Raw genomic sequence first — 14,884 nt, 5'->3', positions numbered from 1 at the left:
AAAGTAAACCAATAATAAAATAAAATTTTGTCCGTTTGATGCCTATGTGGGGCCTCCCATTGTTATTTGTGTTATCTTGATTATTGAGGATGTGTTCAATGATTTCATAGGCTTATTTATCATCTGGAACTTGCTCTAAGCCCTTGCACAACTCTTAGAATGACTTATGTATCTGTAGGAGCTCTTTATATATTCTGGATACCAATCCTTTGCTCATGGAAGAATAACTTAATTTTTAGAAGCAGATCTGTTTCGGCCAGGAAAATTCACTGTGCACTGAAGGAGGTGACTCAGCGGGGAGAGACGACAGGAGAGTCACTCCTGTAGATGGGGGATCAGGGGAAATCAGAAAGATTCTCGATTACTTCATATTCAAATGTTTGTTTGCAGTTGGCATGTTGGATTTGCATTGTTTGCACTGAGACCCACAGATGGCTCCTTGAAATGTGATTTTTGGAGTGAGCCTTAAATTCTCTGCTTCCACAAGAAATCTAGCAGAATCACCAGTTATATTTACCCCACAAAGTGAGGAAGAGCAAGTTCTTTATGGGATAAAACACAAATTCCGAGTTAACTACCATTTTTATTACAGTGATATTTTATTTAAATATATTTACATAGAAATTACTGAAGAGAACTATCACATATATATTGTTCTCTTTAGACGTCAATGAGGTCATTTATCAGAAAAAAATCCCTGAGTTTCCATAACTTCAAATGATATTTTTTGGCACAAGTGTCTGCAAGAACAAGGCCAAAGTGCATAGAAGAATCTGATATTCCAAAACCAAAGGACGAGATGGAAAACGTTCTCTTTGTTGAGATTCCTTTGTCAAGCATTTAAACATTTCAGAGCAAGAATTCCATCACTTTGGGGCGCCTGGGTGGTTCAGTCAGTTAAGTGTCCGACTCTGGCTCAGGTCATGATCTCAGGGTTCGTGAGTTCCAGCCCCACATCGGGCTCTCTGCTGTCAGCATGGAGGCTGCCTCAGATCCTCTCTCTCCCTCTGTCTCTCTGCCCTCCTCCGTGCATGATCTCTCTCACAAGTAAAGAAACATTTAAAAATAAATAAATAAAATAATTCTATCACTTAGTATCAAAAGAAAATGAAATAACATACTAAGAAAAGTGCTAAATAAAAGTGCATTCCCCAAATGCATGAATGGACATGGATGTTACACGTGCTGCACCCTGTGGTCTGATTTCTCTGGATTCTTTTTGGTTTTTTCATTTTTTTTTTTAAACGTTTATTGATTTTTGACACAGAGAGAGACAGAGCATGAACGGGGGAGGGTCAGAGAGAGAGGGAGACACAGAATCTGAAACAGGCTCCAGGCTCCGAGCAGTCAGCACAGAGCCCGACGCGGGGCTCGAACTCACGGATCACGAGATCGTGACCTGAGCCGAAATCGGACGCTCAACCGACTGAGCCACCCAGGCACCCCGGCTGCCATTTAGTTTTGCTGATTGTTTCCTTCGCTGTGCAGAAGCTTTTTATTTGATGAGGCCCCAAAAGTTCAGTTTTACTTTTGTATCCCATGCCTCTGGAGACGTGTTGAGTAAGAAGTTGCTGCGGCCAAGATCAAAGAGGTTTTGGCCTGCTTTCTCCTCGAGGATTTTGACGGCTTCCTGTCTTACATTGAGGTCTTTCATCCACTTTGAGTTTATTTTTGTGTCTGGTGTGAGAAAGTGGTCCAGGTTCGTTTTTCTGCACATTGCAGCCCAGTGTTACTAGCGCCACTGGGAAGAGACTGTCTTTATTCCATTGGAGATTCTCTCCTGCTCATTAGTTGGCCATACGTTTGTGGGTCCATTTCTGGGTTTTCTATTCTCTTTCATTGATCTGAGTGTCTGTTTTTGTGCCAGTACCATACTGTCTTGATAATTATGGCTTTGTAATAGCTGGAAGTTGGTGACGTCGCTGGATTCTTAAAGTCTGGTCTAAAAACGAACAGCAAGTGATCCAAAGGTAGCCTAGCAAAACGGAATCGCTAAGCGGGACGACACTCTCGGGGGCTTCCTGGTATAATCAGCAGCCTTGAGAAAAGAACAGGTGTGGGTCTCGTGGCCGAGAAATTCCTGGGCCAGTTGTCCTGGGGCTGCCCTTCCCCACCTACCCCCGCACCCAGAGCCCAGCCCTCACTGAGGGACATGTACTTCCCTCCAGCCATCTCCCCAGCCCTGGGTCCAACCGCCTTTACAAACCTCCTCCCTCTGGAAACAAATCACTGAGTCATCCCCAGGCGCTGTTACCAAGGGTTTGGGCTCAGGAAGTAACAAATCATTCTGCCCACTTGACTCGGGTTCTAATTCTGCCTCTGATGGGCACTCCTACAGGACCTGGTGAGGGATCTGACAGCAGACAGGGGCCTGCACTTGATATCTCTAACCTTGTGGAATTTTGAAGCAAAGATCCTTTCCTCTCCCTTCCCTCCCAGCCTCCCAGCTAGCAGCACTCAGAGCCCTTAGCATGATGCTCCTTCCCCCATCCCACCCATTCCAGGTCTGGCTCAGCTGGGAGCACCCCCAGCAACTCAGCCCCCCATCTCCCGGGTCAGCTCTGCCCCCCCATCTCCCGGGCCCGCTCTGTGCCCCCGTCTCCCGGGTCAGCTCTGCTCCCCCATCTCCCCGGTCAGCTCTGTACCTCCATCTCCCAGGTCAGCTCTGCCCCCCCATCTCCCGGGCCCGCTCTGTCCCCCCGTCTCCTGGGTCAGCTCTGCTCCCCCATCTCCCCGGTCAGCTCTGTACCTCCATCTCCCAGGTCAGCTCTGCCCCCCCATCTCCCAGGTCAGCTCTGTCCCCCCGTCTCCCGGGTCAGCTCTGCTCCAAGCAGGGCTGCTCAGTGGCTCCGGATCTGAGGTCTGCAGGAAGCGAGCTGCCAGTGCCTTGCAGCAGCCTGAGCCAGATTTCCCACGCTTCTACATCTTGTCACGCACAGTCTCCACTGTTCACTTTCTGCCTCACGTGCTAAGACCCAAGCCACTGTCTGGGGGAACACAGCACTCAACTCCAGGCTTTGGAGTTGCCTCTGCCCGGCCTTCCCACTCCCTCCCCTGGAACAGACACTGGTGCCTCTCCTCGTAGGCCCCTGGATGGAGTCGCCTCCCCTGAGACATCACGTGGAGCCACCACGCCTCTCGTGCTCCAATGTGAGTACTGCCCAAGCTGTGCGTCCCTCTCCCCGCACACCACCCGCACTGGGCCAAATTGGCTCTCTTCGATCTAGAATCAGGTCTGAGTCAAGCCTGACCTGGCTAGATCTCCTTAGCGTCAACAGGCCTTATGCATTGGGGGGCCCCTCCCCTTTCCCAGCGGCCTTAACAGTGAGGCCTTATGACAACTCAGGGCTGAGCTTGTCCACGTTACTGCTAACAACGGACAGGGGAACTCATCACCTCGTCTCACTTCTGTGATGACAAGGTTCAGCGAGTGGGCAGGGTCGGGTGGGGGAGTCACCTGTCCCTGTCCTCACACCAGGCCATTTGCCCCTCCCTTCCCGCTCCATCTGCTCTCAGTACCTGTCACTCTAAAAGACTCTACCTTGGATGCCAATTATGATTAAGCGGCTGAGAATCACAGGGAGGATCCAGGTGATGAGTCTGACGGCCGTGGCCCCGGACTGGGCTGTGACTTGCTGCGAGCCTGGCGGGGCTGAAATGGAAACACAAGAGGGTTTCAGACCCCAAATCCTGTTTCAGACTTAAATGGGAAGAGATGGCCCCTCCGCTCCTCCTGCCGCAGATGATCCCACGCTGCAGATGCTTTCTGTCACTCTACATTGTGGCAGCTGCTGTGACAGGTTCCGGGGCGGGAACCGAGGAAAGACACGGGACCTGTCCCGAAGGACCTTGCACAGCTAAAGGGGGAAGCACGGGTTCCAACATAACTGGTCACTCCTGCTGTGGCAGACGAGGGGGTCACGGAGCACGAGGGTGGTGACAGTTGACCCCCTCTCTGGAGCTAACAGTGCACGTGGCCAGGAATGATCCCCGGCCAGAGACAAGATGAGATGAGAAGATCAATGATTCTCAGAAAAGGGAAGAGCGAGAAGGAATCTCTGGAATCAGACTGACACCCTCATGTTTGGGGCCAGGAGGGAATCCAAGAAATCCCAGAAAACTAAAGGACATGCAGCAAGGAAGAGATTTCAGGAGATGAGAAGGAAAAGGAAGGACGCTGGAACATAAGGTGGCCATTCCTCTCCCCTAAAGAAATTCACCATGGATGGATCACCTTCTCTGGCTCTGTTTCTGTCTCTCTCTCTCTCTCTCTCTCTCTCTCTCTCACACACACACACACACACACACACGCACACTACAGTGGAGAAGGTAGGCCCGATTTCAAGAGAACAACTTCATCCAGTCTTCTGAGTTACCTGTTGTCTCCCACAGTTCATCCCAGTGCATCAATATTCGCTCAAGCCACTTGTTACAATCTCCAACTGAGATCTTCATGAGGAAATTGGTCAAATCTCTGTCACTCTCCCATGAGTCCTTTATCTGTAGGCCTCTAGGATGAAGTGTCCAATTTCCACTCTCTGAGTTAAAGAAGTAGAATATCTTTTCAATGATGTCAAACTCCCAGGATCCGCTGGTGCGTCCGTTGTCCCCACGCACACACACCATCCGGCCCTGCAGGAAGAGAGAATCTGTCCCCCACCCCCACCACGGGAATGAAGTCAGCCTCTGGTCTTGACCGATCCCTTGTCCCACCCGCTGTCCACTCCTCGGCTCCCCTTCACCCTTCTTGGTCCTGTTCTGTCCCTCTTCACTGCCCTGGCTGCTGGGCCACGTGTGTGGGACCCATGTCTAAGTTGTACATGAACACAGCAGGTCCCTGGCCCTACAAACTGTTCTACTTCTGCCCTGGGCCTTTCCGACTTACCACTGGGTATAAAACCCGCTGCCTTCCAGTCAAGTAGTTTCTTCTTGAGCTCGTCTGCCAGGTCTTTCAGAGTTTCGGTCTGTCTCTCCCAAAACACTATGTCATTCACATTCCTCCCCAGAGGACCAAAGACTTCGACCTTCTCGTTCCCACAGGCATAATACAGAAACGTGTTTCCATTGACCTTGCCTCGAATCTCACACCATGGTTGTCCAGGATTGGGCTTTGGTGTGATGGGGAATTCAAAGGCAGGAGAAAGAGCATCTGCAAATGAAAATGTAAGTTAGGGTTGGGGTTGGAAGAACAGACCCAGAGGCATCCCTCTCCCATCCATGTGACAGTCATTGTATCTCTGCAGGGCTGGCCTAGCAGAGCAAAGGCGGCCCCTGCACAGCCCCTCCCCCCTAACAATTGAAGGCTGGCGCACTTCCCTTCTTGGAAAAGGACCAAGGGTCGGGATTCCTCTGCCTGACCAGAAACCATACAGCCAGGGACATGTCCCCTGTGTCTACCAGGCTGATACCCAGCATCACTCAGTCTTTAATCAATTCAGGCACGCGCTACGCTGGCCATGGGAAGAAGAGGTCTACATGCCGGCTGATGGTCAGGATCTATGCCAGTGTCTCGAAGAAGATGAGGGGCGCCGGGGTGGCTCAGTCAGCGGAGCGTCCGACTTCAGCTCGGGTCATGATCTCACGGCTGGTGAGTTCGAGCCCCGCGTCGGGCTCTGTGCTGACAGCCCAGAGCCTGGAGCCTGCTTCGGATTCTGTGTCTCCCTCTCTCTGCCCCTCCTCCACTCATGCTCTCTCTCTCTCTCTCTCAAAAATAAACAAACATTGGGGCGCCTGGGTGGCGCAGTCGGTTAAGCGTCCAACTTCAGCCAGGTCACGATCTCGCGGTCCGTGAGTTCGAGCCCTGCGTCAGGCTCCGGGCTGATGGCTCGGAGCCTGGAGCCTGTTTCCGATTCTGTGTCTCCCTCTCTCTCTGCCCCTCCCCCGTTCATGCTCTGTCTCTCTCTGTCCCAAAAATAAAAAAAAATAAAAATAAAAAAAAAAACGTTGAAAAAAAAAATAAACAAACATTAACCATTAAATTATTAAATAAAATTATTCTTAAATAAAATTATTATAAAATTAAATTATTAAATAGAAATAAACATTAAAAAAAATTTTTTAATAAGATGAGAGACCATGAGGGGGCCTACTCCTGAGGAGCTGAGGCAGGGCGAGGCAGGGAGAAGACAGAATCCAAAGTCAGAGAAGAGAGATTTGCAATCCTGGGTCCCAGCATTTAGCCTGGTCATGGTGATAATCTACCATTAGGATGGGCCTTGGAGGCTTGGAAAGAAGGATGGTGCACACGGCACAGACTAGAATATCAGGAATTCCATGACAGATAGTGGTAAGGGATTAAAAAGGCCCGGAGAAGTGCATATGACAGAACAAATGTAGTAAGAAATGCCAAAACGAAACCAAAAATATGCCCATCGGCTATGCTCATGGAGCAGTCTGGAGGACTCTCAATGAAACTCATAAAAAATGCATGGTCCCACTGAGAAGGAGAACTACAGAGCCATTTCCCCGATGAACATGGATGCAAAAATTCTCAACAAGTTACTAGCCAACCCATGCCAACAATTCATTAAAAGAAGTACTCACCACGATCAAGTGGAATTTATTGCTGGGATGCAAGGCTGCTTCAATATCCACAAATCAATCAACATGATGCCTCACATTAATAAAAGAAAGAACAAGAACACGATCCTCTCAATAGATACAGAAAAAGCATTTGACAAGATACAGTATCCTTCTTGATCAAAACCCACAAGAAAGGACGGATAGAAGGAACATACCCCAAGATCACAAAGGCCAGGTAGGAAACACCCACCGCTGATATCATCCTCAAGGGGGAAAAACAGAACTTTCCCCTAAGGTCAGGAACATGACAGGGATGCCCGCTGTCACCACCGTTGTTCAACATAGCGTTGGAAGTCCTAGCCTCAACAATCAGACAAAAAAAGAAATAAAAGGCATTCAGATCAGCAAGGAAGAAGTCAAACTTTCATGCTTCCTAGATGACATGATACTCTATGTGGAAAACCCAAAAGCCTCCACCAAAAACCTGCTACGACTGATACATGAATTCAGCAAAGTTGCAGGATATAAGTCAATGTACAGAAATCTGTGGCGTTTGTCTACACCAATAATGAAGCAGCAGAAAGAGCAATCAAGGAATCAAGCCCATGGTACTGAAAACCATAAAATACCTAGGAATGAATTCACCAAAGAGGTGAAAGATCTATATGCTGCGAAGTACAGAAATCTCGGAAAGAAATTCAAGAGGACAAAGAAGTAGAAAAACATCCCATGCTCGTGGGTTGAAAGAGGAAATATTGTTATGATGTCAATACTACCCAAAGCCATCTGCATATTCAATGCAATCCCTATCAAACGGACACCAGCATTCTTCACAGAGCTAGAACAAACAATTCCAAAATTTGCAGGGAACCAGAAATGACCCGAATATCCAAAGCAATGTGAAAGGGAACACCAAAGCTGGAGGCACCACAATTCCAGACTCTAAGCTGTATTACAAAGCTGTAATCATCAAGACAGTATGGTATGGGCACAAAAACAGACACATAGATCAAAGGAACGCAACAGAAAACCCAGAAACAGACCCACAAACATATGGCCAACTAATCTTTGACAAAGCAGGGAAGACTATCCAGTGGGAATTAAGTCTCTTCAGCAAATGGTGTTAGGAAAACTGGACAGCCCATGCAGAAGAACAAACCTGGGCCACTTTCTTACATCATACACAAAATAAACTCAAAATGGATTAAAAAAAAACACCTAAATGTGGGATAGGAAACCATCCAAATCCTAGAGGAGAAAACAGGCTACAATCTCTTTGACCTCGGCTGCAAAAACTTCTTACCTGACATGTCTCTGGAGGCAAGGAACACAAAAGCAAACATGAACTGTTGGGACCTAATCAAGATGAGGTCTGTTTCCTTCCGCACATTCAACAAAACTAAAAGTCAATGGACGGAACGAGAGAAGGTATTTGCAAATGAGATATCCGAGAAAGGGTTACTATCCAAAATCTATCAAGAACTTATCAAACTCACCACCCAAAAAGCAAATAATCCAGTGAAGAAAGAGGTAAAAGACACGAACAGACACTTTTCCAAAGAAGTCATCCAGATGGCCAACAGGCACATGAGAAGATGCTCAACATCACACATCATCAGGGAAGTACAAGTCAAAACCACAATGAGATACCACCTCACACCAGTCAGAATGGCGAAAATCATCAACTCGGGAAACATCAGCTATTGGCAAGGATGTGGAGGAAGGTAAAGCCTTTTTCACTGCTGCTGGGACTGCAAACTGGTGCAGCAATATGGAAGTTCCTCAAAAAATTAAAAGTATAACTAGCCTATGACCCCTTAGTTGCACTACTAGGTACCGCTCCAGAGGATACCAAAATGCTGATTTTAAGGGGCACATGCACCCCAGTGTTTTAGCAGCACTATCCACAATAGCCAAATTATGGAATGGGCCCAAACGTCCATCGAGTGACAAACAGATAAAGAAGATCTAGTATAAATACACAATGGAATATTACTTGGTGATCAAAAGGAATGAAGTCTTGCCATTTGCAGCCTGTGGATGGAACTAGAGCATATCACGCTAAGCAAAACAAGTCAGTCAGGGAAAGAAATATCATATGATTTCACGCATAGGTGGAAAGTTAAGAAACACAACAGATGAGCATAGGGGAAGGGAACGAAAAATAAGATACAAACAGAGAGGGAGGCAAACCATAAGAGACAGAAATACAGAGAAGAAACTGAGGGTTGCTGGAGGGGTAATGGGTGGGGGGATGGGCTGAATGGGTGGGGGGCATTAAGGAGGGCACCTGTTGGGACAAGCATGGTGTTACATGTAATTGATGAATCCCTACATTCTACTCCTGAAACCATTATTACGCCATATGGTAGCTTGGATTTTAATGAAATTCAAAAAACAGAAACCAAGAAACAATGCGTGGTGAGAAGGCACCAAAATCCTGAAGAAGCTTAGTAATGGCAGGGCGCCTGGGTGGCTCAGTCAGTTAAGTGTGCAACTTTGGCTCAGGTCATGCTCTCCTAGTTTGTGGCTCGAGCCTGCATGGGATTCCTTCTCTCTCCTTCTGTCTCTCTTCTCTCTCTGCCCCTCCCCCATTTGCGCCCTCTCTCTCTCTCTCTCTCTCTAAAGAAATTAAAACAAAAGAAGCTTGGTGATGGCTTTCTTTGAAGGCAGAAGCTTGGCGGTAATGGGACGGCGTTGCAGAAATAGGCTCCCCGTGGTATTGGCGGTGGGAAGTCCCGATATAATAGATTTGAGGTATAGGCGCTCAACTGTCCGAAGCAGGGAGGCGGCAACGATTGCAATGATCCTAGAATGATCCTAGGCGCGGGAAAGCAGCCGGGGGCCTGGCCCACAGAAAGCTGTCCATCCCTCTGGCTCACAGAACACATGACTGTAAAGGCAAAGTAGCTGGACAGCCAACCCGAAGACTGCTGGAGTTAAACAATAAAAACAAAGACCAATCCCCAAGGTGGATGAGGGGGAAGCTGAAAGCGGTGACCCCACAGAGAGTCTGGATCCTCTGCCCAGGTTCCAGAACGGAGCCGCCTCTCAGAACTGCAACTCTTTACTAGAAGCAGAAGCCAGGTTCCAATCAGGAGGGACCCTTCAGGTCAACAGCAAGAGCAATGCTTCCTGCTGGCCTTCCCCAAAGAGTCATGTGGTCATTTACAGGGGTGAGCGTACTCTGGGGAGCAGAGACCACCCACCCGGACGTTTTCACTGCGTAAACCTACTGCGTGAGTTGACACCATCCACAGGGATCGAAAGCGTCCTCAGGGGACCCTGTTATTGAGCTGGTGCAGGGCAGGGGGTACCCCAGATAATGAAAAGACACCTCTCCCAGCCCCTGCTCACAGCGACATCATTTGGCTCAGGTACCCACATCACCATGTGGTCCTTGCACATCCCCCACCTTTGTCCCAGGAGTGAAAAATCTTTGCAGTTGAATTACTTGTGGGTTGGGGGCTAGGTTGCAAGGAAATTCAAGTACAGTACTCTTACACGGCCTTCTCTTCTCTCCAAATAGAATGTTTAAAAAGTACTTATCCTGGATGCAGTGAGAGAGAGGAGTACCAACATCAAAACCTCTCTGAATGCAAGGGTATGAAGGAGCCCTCTTGTATTTTCACTTAAATGCCACCCGGTGCAAAGATTTTCTGCATCTATTAAATATTTCCCAGGTCTCTGCTGTAAGTAACCGACAGTGCTCTTGTAGCAGGGAAGCGGCCATAACAATCCCTGGATGAATGAGTGTGGCTGAACCTGCTTCCTCGGTCATAGGACCCTGTAGAAGCTGTGACATAGAGGTATTGTGTTAGTAAAAGGTGCTCTGTGCACTTTGTGACATCCCCATTGGAATATCGGGAAGAGACCTTTACTGTGTTGGAGCCAGGCAATGCCACTTGCAGCAGGGAAAGTCACACGGAGTAAGAGGCTGCCGGTGAGGTCCAGGGGTCTGGTAGCCAGGAGGTCTCCGGCCATAGGATATCAGACCTGCCCACTCTGAGCTGGGAGGTGCTGGGACGTGGCTGGTGGAAGAGCTTCTGGAGCCGGACGCGGGGGGGGGGGGGGGGGGGGGGGGGGTGGAGGGGATAGGGGTGTTGGGGGGGAGGGGAGCGGGGGGTTGGGGCGCGGGGGGGGGGGGAAGGGGCCGGGGGGAGGGGGGAGGGGAGGGGAGGGGCGGGGGGGGGAGGGGGAGGGGAGGGGAGGGGCGGGGGGGAGGGGGGCGGTGAACTGAGAAGTGCAAGTGCTCCGGTAACGGGAATGGAGACTCGTGCGGGTAGAGTTGTGTGAGCCGCGTCGCGGGGCAGGTTCATCTGGCAGTTCCTTCGCTGAGGAATCGCCCTCCGTCCTGCCCAAAGCCCGGGGCTCAGGGGCTGAGACTCCGGCTTAGGCTCCGCGAGGAGGCCGTCTTTCCCTCCCCCTGCTCCGGCTCTGCTGTCCCGCCACCACCGGATCCACCCGGCCGCAGCAGCGCTTTCGGAGGAAACTGCCCATTTACAGTTACCTCTCCGGGTCCCGGGAACCCACGACCCGCAGACGCCGCGGACGCGGAACAAGCCGGCCGGGGAATAACTGAGGAGGAGGACGGAACGCCACCCGGCGAGAAGGCTCCAGAACCCCTCGGGGCACACCGCAACTCCTTCCAAGTCTTAATGCTCCTCCCGACCGCCGCACCGCCCCCCGCCCAGGTTCTACCTCTGAACTCATAGCCGCGAGGCGCTGACTCTGTTAGCAGAAACCGGAGCAGGAGGCAAAGACGGAGGGTGGTGCCCCCAGGCCGAGCCATGGTCGGCAGCGGCGGGGCGGCGTGAAGAGCACAGCAGGGCGGATGGGAGTCCTCTACCAGCTCCGAGCTGGAGAAAACCGGCGTTTAAGAAGTCCCGACTTCCTACGTGCTCTGAGGGTGGGACTAGTGCAGCTTGCCCTAATATGGGTGTGGGAGGAGTAGAGGTTCCTGTGGGCGGAGCCAGTCACCTGCTTAGCAGCCTTCCTCAGCCTCTTCTGCCATGGCGTCTCTGGACCAGAAGACGGAGAAAAGGGGGGGCGCCTGGGTGGCTCAGTCGGTTGAGCGTCCGACTTTGGCTCAGGGAGTTCGAGCCCGACGCGGGGCTCCGTGCAGACAGCTCAGAGGCTGGAGCCTGCTTCGGATTCTGTGTCTCCCTCTCTCTCTGCCCCTCCCCTCTCTCTGCCCCTCCCCTCTCTCTGCCCCTCCCCTCTCTCTGCCCCTCCCCTCTCTCTGCCCCTCCCCTGCACATGCTCTGTCTCTCTGTCTCAAAAATAAATAAAACATTAAAATAATTTTTTTAAAAAAGAAGAAGATGGAGAAAAAAAAACAGAAGATGGAGAAAAGGGAACTTGGTCGAAAAGTACTGCCAGCCAGGGCGCCTGGGTAGCTCAGGTCCTGATCTCTGTCATGATTTCAGGCTCAGGTCATGATCTCACGATTCCTGAGTTCTCGCACCCGCCCCCCGCCCCCACCCTCAGCCCCAACCCGAGCTCTGCGCTGTCAGTTTCCTGCTTCAGTGTGGAAGTGTCTGTTTGGAGCTGGCTTGGGGTTCTCCGTCTCGCACACTCTCTGCCCCTCCCCTGCTCTCGGGCTCGTGTTCTCTCTCTCTCTCTCTCTCTCTCTCTCTCTCTCTCAAGAATAATTAACTAACCGTTAAAAACAGAAAAAGAAGTACTTCCAGGAGATGGGAGCGAGAGGACAAGGATGGGAGGGCAGGGTGGGAAGCTCAGTCTTAAGACCTCTTGATGCTAGAGGGTTGGGTTTTTTGTTGGTTTTTTTGTTTGTTTTTGCTTTTGTTAATTGAATGTGCTGTATTAGCATCTGTGTTTTGCTTGTTTTTAAGTTTATTTATTTTGAGAGAGAGAGAGAGCAGGGGAGGGGCAGAGAGAGAGGGAGAGAGAATCCCAAGCAGGCTGCACACTGTCAGGGAGGAGGACCCCGACGCGGGACTGTATCTCACAAACTGTGAGATCCTGACCTGAGGAGAAACCAAGAGTCAGATGCTTAACCGGCGGAGCCACTCAAACACCCCGATGCTAAAGAGTGTTAGAAAAGCCAGCCTGACTCAGCACAGATTCCTTGGGGGAGGAGAGGGGTAGGCGCACCTGTCAGGGGCATTACTCCCATTTGGTGGGAGCAGCATGGTGGCTCCATGTGAGGCACCACTGGTAAGAGAACTCCATCCAGGAGCTGAGAGGAGAGGGTCCAGGGTTTAAGCCCAGGGAGAGGAGTGGGATCACAGCATACACAGCCTTCGGGAGGACCTCGCCCCAACCCCACAAGAGATTGCCACCTAGCTGGCACTGTAACTCCGTTTTTAGAAGGCCATTCTACCATCCTGCCAAGCCGGCTGCTTCGGAATGGAGAACATGGTAAGACCAGTGGATTCCAGGAGCGTGGGCCCACTGCCACATTTTGTCTCCTGTGAAGTGAGTTCCTTGATCAGAAGCAACAGCGCGTGGAACACAGTGAGAGTGGATAAGGAAGTATACAAGGCCATGGACGGCAGTTTTGGCAAAAGCACTCCATGCAAAGAGGGCAAATCGATATCCACGGTGTAAAAGTATCTATTTCAAAAACGAGAATGCTGCACCTGTCCATGATGGAAGTGTTCCAGTGGGATCCACATGCCAGCTGGCTCATCACCCTGAGGAAGGGAGCCATGTCCCGGCTCAGTGTTAGTCTCTGATGCTGGCAGATTGGGCACTCAGCAGTGGGCACAGCCAGGTCAGCCTTGGGGAATGCCCAGCACATAACCTCCATTCCTGCCACCATAGCTGCTTTGTTCATGAGCCCGCTGGGCAATGCGGGGTGCCTGGGGAGACAGGCTGACTGATATTCACAGAATGGGTCATCCCAGCCATTTGATTAAAATCCTCCTGTCCTTTGGGATGAGCACTGGGTGTTGTGTGTAAGCAACGAACCACGGGAGTCTACCCCAAAAACCAAGAGCACACTTTTTTTTTCAATATATGAAATTTCTTGTCAAATTGGTTTCCATACAACACCCAGTGCTCATCCCAAAAGGTGCCCTCCTCAATACCCATCACCCACCCTCCCCTCCCTCCCACCCCCCATCAACCCTCAGTTTGTTCTCAGTTTTTAAGAGTCTCTTATGCTTTGGCCCAAGAGCACACTTTACACACACTGTATGTTAGCCAATTTGACAGTAAATGATATTAAAAATAATAAAATAAAAATAAAATCCTCCTGTTCTGAGGTCACCCTTTGGTGAGCATTCACATGGCACCCAAATACCCTTGTGTTTTCAGAGAATTCTCTCCACATACCTCTCCCCCAAATCTCTTTGTCACCAAGTTTCCAGTTGGATTTTCTGATCCCTGGCCATCCAGCCAAACCATTGGCCACAGCCCAAAAACTGGTATATAATTGCCTATCTTTCCATTTCTCCTTCCCAGCAAAGTGTACAACCTGGTATACTGCCTCAAGTTCTGCCCACTAAGAAAATTTCCTTTACCCATTGTCCTTCAGGAATATTCCAGAGAAGGGCTGTGATGCTGAAGTTGTGACTTTCAGGGGGCACCTGCATATCTTACATAACCGTCTGAAAACCAGGCCCACGTCTTCTCTTCCTCTGTCCACTGACAGTAGGGAACTGTCCATGAGACGTTCGGTGCAGGCTGGGAGAGAGAAGGCAGTGTGGCAGGAGTGGGGACCATGGGCTTTGAGGCAACTTCTTCGCATAACTTCTTTGTGCCTTCAGGGCCTGATCAGGCCAGATCATGCACATCCCACTTCCATTTGATGATGGAAAGCTGCTGCGTGTGCCCAACTTTATGGCTTGTTGGGTCAGAAAACACCAAACTGATAATGGGCAGTTCAGGTCACATGGTGATTCAAGCCCCCATTAAGGCCCAGCACAGGCCAAGATTTGTTTTTCAAAAGGAGGGCAGTTATCTGTAGGTGAGGGCAGGGTCCTGCTCCAAATCCTAAAGGCCTACACTGTGACCTACCCATAGAGGCTGCCAAAGGCTCCAAATATCATCCTTAATTGGAATAAGATGTGCATTGTATCAGGGCCAATATCCTGGCCGTGACACTCCACCATAGTGTTTGTAATCTGTTACCTTTGGGAGAAACTAGAAAAAGAATACCTGGGTCTCCTCTATATTATTTCCAATAACTGTATGAATTTATACACATAATTTATAGTTATATCAACATTTTATTTTTTTTTATGTTTATTTATTATTGAGAGACAGACACAGAGTGTGAGCAGGGGAGGGGTAGAGAGAGGGGGAGACACAGAACCTGAAGCAGGCTCCAGGCTCTGAGCTGTCAGCACAGAGCCCGACGCGGGCCTCGAACCCACAAACTGTGAGATCATGA

General features: G+C 50.1%; 1 protein-coding gene across 2 annotated transcripts; it reads right to left on the bottom strand.

Moving 5' to 3' along the window:
* Positions 1–1,437: 1,437 nt before the first annotated feature.
* LOC102899212 (UL16-binding protein 1-like) lies at positions 1,438–11,439 on the bottom strand. Of its 2 annotated transcripts, none has more exons than XM_019831384.3 (5): positions 11,224–11,439; positions 4,886–5,149; positions 4,377–4,649; positions 3,542–3,652; positions 1,438–1,942 (listed from the first exon to the last, which is right to left on the bottom strand). In XM_019831384.3, exons 1-5 carry the CDS (start codon positions 11,312–11,314, stop codon positions 1,887–1,889), a joined length of 795 nt encoding a protein of 264 aa, XP_019686943.2. In that variant the 5' UTR covers positions 11,315–11,439; the 3' UTR covers positions 1,438–1,886. The 2 variants fall into 2 exon arrangements, with proteins under 2 accessions (XP_019686943.2, XP_011280875.2); XM_011282573.4 differs by having other exon boundaries at positions 1,438–2,038; positions 11,224–11,437.
* Positions 11,440–14,884: the final 3,445 nt, after the last annotated feature.

Source organism: Felis catus, chromosome B2 (assembly GCF_018350175.1).
Source record: "Felis catus isolate Fca126 chromosome B2, F.catus_Fca126_mat1.0, whole genome shotgun sequence".
Taxonomy (NCBI): Eukaryota; Metazoa; Chordata; class Mammalia; order Carnivora; family Felidae; genus Felis; species Felis catus.
This window is presented reverse-complemented; position numbering and strand designations above follow the sequence as displayed.

Bases quoted from the DNA above. Each gene is read 5' to 3' on its own strand.
- LOC102899212 (XM_019831384.3), bottom strand. From the start codon at position 11,314: ATGGCTCGGCCTGGGGGCACCACCCTCCGTCTTTGCCTCCTGCTCCGG. The intron at 5,150-11,223 runs GTAGAACCTGGG...TTTCATTTGCAG, and splicing joins TCGCGGCTATGAGTTCAGAG to ATGCTCTTTCTCCTGCCTTT. The intron at 3,653-4,376 runs GTAACTCAGAAG...TTTCCATTTCAG, and splicing joins TGAACTGTGGGAGACAACAG to CCCCGCCAGGCTCGCAGCAA.